The sequence below is a fragment of the Rhincodon typus genome, chromosome 22 (assembly GCF_021869965.1).
Source record: "Rhincodon typus isolate 14 chromosome 22, sRhiTyp1.1, whole genome shotgun sequence".
In the NCBI taxonomy this organism is placed as follows: Eukaryota; Metazoa; Chordata; class Chondrichthyes; order Orectolobiformes; family Rhincodontidae; genus Rhincodon; species Rhincodon typus.
Window position 1 is genome coordinate 25,670,690 of NC_063353.1, and position 5,648 is coordinate 25,676,337.

General features: G+C 39.2%; 1 protein-coding gene across 1 annotated transcript in view; it reads left to right on the forward strand.

The window, feature by feature from the left end:
* Positions 1-253: 253 nt before the first annotated feature.
* Positions 254-5,648, forward strand: part of LOC109931996 (voltage-dependent calcium channel subunit alpha-2/delta-1) — a 612,802-nt gene continuing 607,407 nt past the window's right edge. The window contains exon 1 of the mRNA XM_048609958.1: positions 254-813. Within this exon, the coding sequence (XP_048465915.1) occupies positions 716-813 (98 nt within the window). The 5' untranslated portion in view covers positions 254-715. The remainder of the gene's footprint in view (positions 814-5,648) is intronic.

Sequence of the window (5,648 nt, forward strand, 5' to 3'; positions counted from 1 at the left end):
AGCTGGTCTCAAGGTTCAAAACACACTTCAGGGTTGACGTTTCGAGAAAGTGGATGATGGTGCTCTACACATTTTGATCTATAGACTGTAATTTTGAGTGCTTTTTTATGTTTTTATAACACGCGTTTCAAATGAGAAAGTCATAGCGCAAGTGGAGAACCCGCCTTGTGAATGTTTTAAGAGCGTCACCTCAGCACGCAGCACCTCGCTTTAACAGCGTCGATATAAACCAGGGTTAGACTGCGATGTTTGTGTGACAGGCAATCAGCCGCTGGCTCCCCGAGCGGAGACTGAGAGTGTGTGTCTGTGTGTATTTGTGGTATTCCTTGTATGGAAACTAGTCCGGGATCGAAGGGGAGCGAAGGGGATTGATGAGACTGGTTTCACAGGGCAATTGGAGGAGGGGACTGAGAGTCCAGGACAGTGACGATCACCAGCAGTTTGCACAGCCCCAGGATATATCCCAAACCAAGAAAAAAAACAAAACAAAAACAAAACTAAGCTGTTTGGAGATGGAACCCGGGCTGATGGCGGCTCTTCAGATCAGCCGCTAAATGTTATAGTTTGGGATTATTAGAATTTGTTGCTGTTGTGAACCTATTCTTGGAATCTCATCTTCCTGACATTAACTTGGGACAGACAGATTTATTTTTATTCTGCATTTATTTATTTATTTTCCCTCCCACTTTGTTTTAAAATACATTCACGGTGGAAGATGGCTGCTTGCAGGAGCTCACTCTGTCTAATAGCAGTTATACAGTTGTGCCTGATGCTATCTTGTACATCGCAAGAAAGCTTTCCTCAAGCTAACGAGTAAGTAACAATAACCCGGTTTGCTGCTTGTCCTTGTTGTAACTGTGTGTGCATTGCCCAGTGCTTCTGACTGTGGCTGCTATGCTTGCCAATACGAAGTGTTACACTGTATCTCACAGCGCATCTCTGATTAAACAGATCGCTGTAGAGAGAGGGAACAGAATCTTCTGATGCATTTGCGATCTGGCTAACCGATTACTGATTCAGAGAAGTGTTACCACAGCTAAACGTTTTCTCTTGCTTGATCCGTCGCCCTCTCTCGACTTCCAGCCCTCTGTTGAACAAAAAAAAAAGCAGACCCCTAAAAGTTTATTGTTTGGGAGCACCTATTTAGGCTAAAACGATGGTAATATGTGAATCAGAAAGGGCTGCCATGTTTAGTTGGAAATAGGGAGGGGGGGTTTGCTGTATGCTCCATTCTGAATTCGGGCAATCACATTGCTGCAATAAACTTGTTGCCAAAGTTAATATAAAGTAAAGCATTTGGGGAATTGCATGGGAACGTTTGGCTTGACAGCTGTCACTGGGACCGATGCCGTCAGTTCTTAAAGGAGCCACTACCTTCTTCACCAAGCGGTGTTTAACACGTTTTCCTTTGTTTATAAACACAAGGTACAATTATATACTTGCTGCGTCACTTGCATGTGATGTTAACGTGCGGTAATAACATTTACAGTTTCCCCCCTCGCCTCCTCTTCACACACATCCACCCCCCCCAGCCCACCATCCCAAAAGCCAACAAGAAAGTGAAAGAACGGGCAGGTCCGGAGTTCTATTCTTAACCAGAATTATAGAAATCCTTGAGTTTTTTTAACATGCAATCATTTTCCTGTTTTTTGTTGGTTAGAATAGAATATTTTCAACATTGTTGAAGGAGGAATATTATATTTCTCCCCTCCACTCCCAGAAGACAAAAGCAGTTCTTTTCATAAACGGTATTTAGTTCATTAAGGTAATGCAGTTAACCCTTTGGGCGATGAAGCATCAGAAACAGCCCCCAGGCTTTAATTCTAAAGAGTGGTTCTCCAGTGGAGCAGGTTTATGCTTGAATGTGATGCTGTAATAGGGGCTATGCTGGTTTGGCATGTGACATTTTCCCTACAGTATTGACAGTTCCAGCAGGCTATTTACTTTTAAGAACACAAATCTTGTGCTGCACTTTAGTTGCACTTGGAGACATACATTTCACAGGCATCGTCGGCACCAATAGAATCATTTTGATGAGCAAAAAGTAAAATATTGTATTGGTAGCACTCTGAACCATCTCATTCCACCGCTGAAAGAAACTTGGGAGCAGGTGTTTTCTGCTTGAAAGCTATGTGGTATTAATTAAAATATTTCTTGGGGTTGTTGCAGAATTAAGTAATTGAACAAAACATGTCTTAAATTGTGAATGATTAAAATTATGAATTTGGGTCCACATTTTCTTTATTTGGTCATGGGACATTGTCATCATTCATTGTCAGAGGGCCATAACAAGACAGTGACATTTCTGTGGTATTGTAGTGAAATGTAGGCCAGGCTAGATAAGGATAGCAGATTTCTATTTTTGAACCAGATTTAAAAAAAAATTTACAGCAGTTGACAAATTTTACATGTTCACCATTACACTTGATTTTCTCTAATTCCAGATATTTATTGAATTCAGATTTCACCATTTGCCATTGTGATATTTGACCCCAGAACATTAACATTAAACCAATGGTGTTACCACCATGCTACCACCTCCTCCTCCTGATTGTGTGGAACAGTTAAAATAGTTGTATTCCAGACCATAAGGATTGTCTGCTGGTTTTTGCTTGTACATATAGAAGACAGTGACAAATTCTAGTTTAATTTTTGCTGGATTTGATATAATTATACACAATTGAGTTATTTACAACAGTTATATTAATTCCAATGTAATTGTTCCATTTGATTCAGCAGGTGCAGATTTGTAGGAAGCCTTCCTACATTTTTCCCATTATGAAACATACTCTGCCTCCCTAATTAGTTCACCAGGGTAGCTGGTGACCTGTTCTTAGGCTTTTGCTACTTGGACCCTTACAGAGAACCACTAGGAGGTGTGTGAGAGCAATGCTTGTTGATTCACTCTGTGCTCTGTGAATTCATTTTGTATGGCAGCACTGATAAAGGCCTGGTGAACAATTGCCTGCTCTTCCTCTTGACCATAGATGGCACAGATGTGGCATTAGAAGGTCAAGGAACAAAATGCCATTTAAGTATTTTCATCCTTCATAGACATGAAAGAGAACAAAAGTTGTTACTTTTTTTGGCTGTTCTTTTAAGATCTGGTGGAAGACTGCTGTAAAGTCAGTATAACTAAGCCGAGCATATGCAATGCACAACTGCCCCATGGCAATGAATTTGGAGCGGGCTCTGAAAGCTGGCTTTGAGACATTAATTTGTATATTTGCAACATCAAATGCTTCAGGCAAGTGCCTTGGAGACTTGACAGTTGCTAACTTCCAGTTTGACACAAGTGGCATATTTCAGGGGCATTAGATGAAAAAGTGCCAAGCAAACCTTGCTCAAAGCAAAGGCCAGTTTCTGTCCCATTAAATTAAGCAGTTTTTCTGAAAAAGTATTTAAAGGGTTAACATTCTATGTTAAAGAAAGCCTTCAGTGACAGCTGCTTGCCACATGCTATGCTTAAGTTATCTCAGTACAGTCTTTGGCTTATTATTTACAAGAGGTTTGATTGGTTGTTTCCACATGAAATTGTATTAACTTTGATGGTGTGAATGTAAAGAGAGTGTTTGTAGCTAACCACAGATGTTGTGCATTACTAATGCTTGTAGGAATGGGGCCATCACTCTGTCCCTGCTAATTTGCTGCGGTATATTTTTAAACCTGTTAGCTAGCACAAGTGTACAGATCTGTGTTTTAGGAATGAGATCTTCTGCCATTTCTGAGTTGCCTAAATATAGAAGTAGAGAAGTCATCAGCTGGTCCCAACAATCAATGGTGCTGTCTGTTAACCCATTAAGTATTATAGCAGGTCACCTTTCCAGTCCATTATGTATGTGTGAAATAAATTTGAATGTACATTTAAAGCATTGTTTCTTTTGATGCCATGCAATTGTAAAAACTTGTCAAAATTTTCATCTTGTATAGTTTCACTGTAACAATTTAGGGCGTTGTAATGTATTAGAGGTAGGTGTGTATGAATTAAAAATACACGACTAATTAAAAGATAAAAGAGAAAAGCACTGTGGATTGTTACTATAAATGATCAATAGTTTCAGTATTTAAAACCATGCACTTTCTACCAGGAGGTATTGTAGAGGATAAAACTGTGCCAAAAGGAAAGTTTTGGGAAAGACTAAATGTTACGTGTAACTATTTCAAAACTAGAAAGTTAACCAAAATAATTTATTTCAAGTTTTGTTTTGTTTATTTTTAAATTTTGATACTAATTAAGGCAAATTTTAGGTTTGAGGTTATATGGCATAGCTGCTAGGAAATTGTTCGATTATATTTGCCGTCACAACAATTAAAACAAAACTTGCTTTGTAGAAAGCCTTAAAACAAAACTATTTTCAGATCTCAACCTGATTACTCTCCAAGACTTTTGTACTCAAGCATTTCCCTGATTTCATGATTGGTGGCCGTGCCTTTACCTGCCTAGGATCTAAGCACTGGAATTCTCTCTAAATCTCACTTTTCTGTGACTCTCTGATCTTCTTTAATATGCTCCTTAATTTCTACATTTTCGATCAAGGTTTTGGCTAATGAATATCTTCTAGTATAGAACAGAGGCAAATTTATTTGATAATGTTACTTTGAAGCTCGTCCCGTCATTTCATTGTGTTAAAGATGTTGCTTAAGCCAAGTTGTTGCAATAGGTAGAGAGTTCAGAGCAACAATTCATTATACAGTTACCTGCTGTAGGCATCTGCAGGGTAGAAGCAGACAGTATTGTCAGGGCTGAGACCCATTCACTTAACTCCAGAGTTTTATCCCTTTTTTTCGCAACTAATTCCTGAAAAGTTTTCCAAGTCAAGAAGGAACATGCTTGGTGACTTTTACTTAGTGAGGTCCAATGCTGCTGAACAGTCCTGTTAATTTGTGCTTTCCAGTTTCTAGCATTAGGTGGCTTAGATTTGAGTACAGAATATTACCCTGAAAATGTATCAGGAATAATGTAAAATACCATTATGGTTTTACAGATTAAGTCAATACAAATGATCATTGTAATAGCAAATGGAGATAGGAAGGCAATATTAATAGGTGTCATTATAACTGCACAGTAGCGTTATAGATGGACACTTTGATTGATTTATTTATTGTCATGTGTACTGAAATGCAGTGAAAGGCTTTGTTTACAAGCGGTACAGGCAGATCATAGTAAGCAAAGGGTGTACAGATCAAAAAGACTTAGACAGAAGCATACAGGTTACATTGCACAGGGTGTGCGCGAGGCGAGATCAACTTTAGCAAGATCTGTGTTTTTTGAGGCTAGAGAGTCCATTCAACAGTCTGATAACAGTCAGAAAGAAGCTGTTCCTGAACCTGCTCATGCGGGTGTTCAGGCTTCTGTATCTCATCCTAAACTGATGACCCAGCCTCTGGCTTCTTGATCATAGGAATAGAGCCAAGAGTTGAATAAAGGACCATTTTCATATAAGACAAGAGATTAAAATATCTTTTATAAACAGAGTGGGAGACAATTGAGATGTGATTTGAACAAAATCTCTTCCATAAAAGTACACAGCAGAATAAATGAGAGACAACAAGGTGCAGGGCTGGATGAACACAACAGGCCAAGCAGCATCATAGGAGCAGAAAGGCTGACGTTTCGGGCCTAGACCCTTCATCAGAGGGTCTAGGCC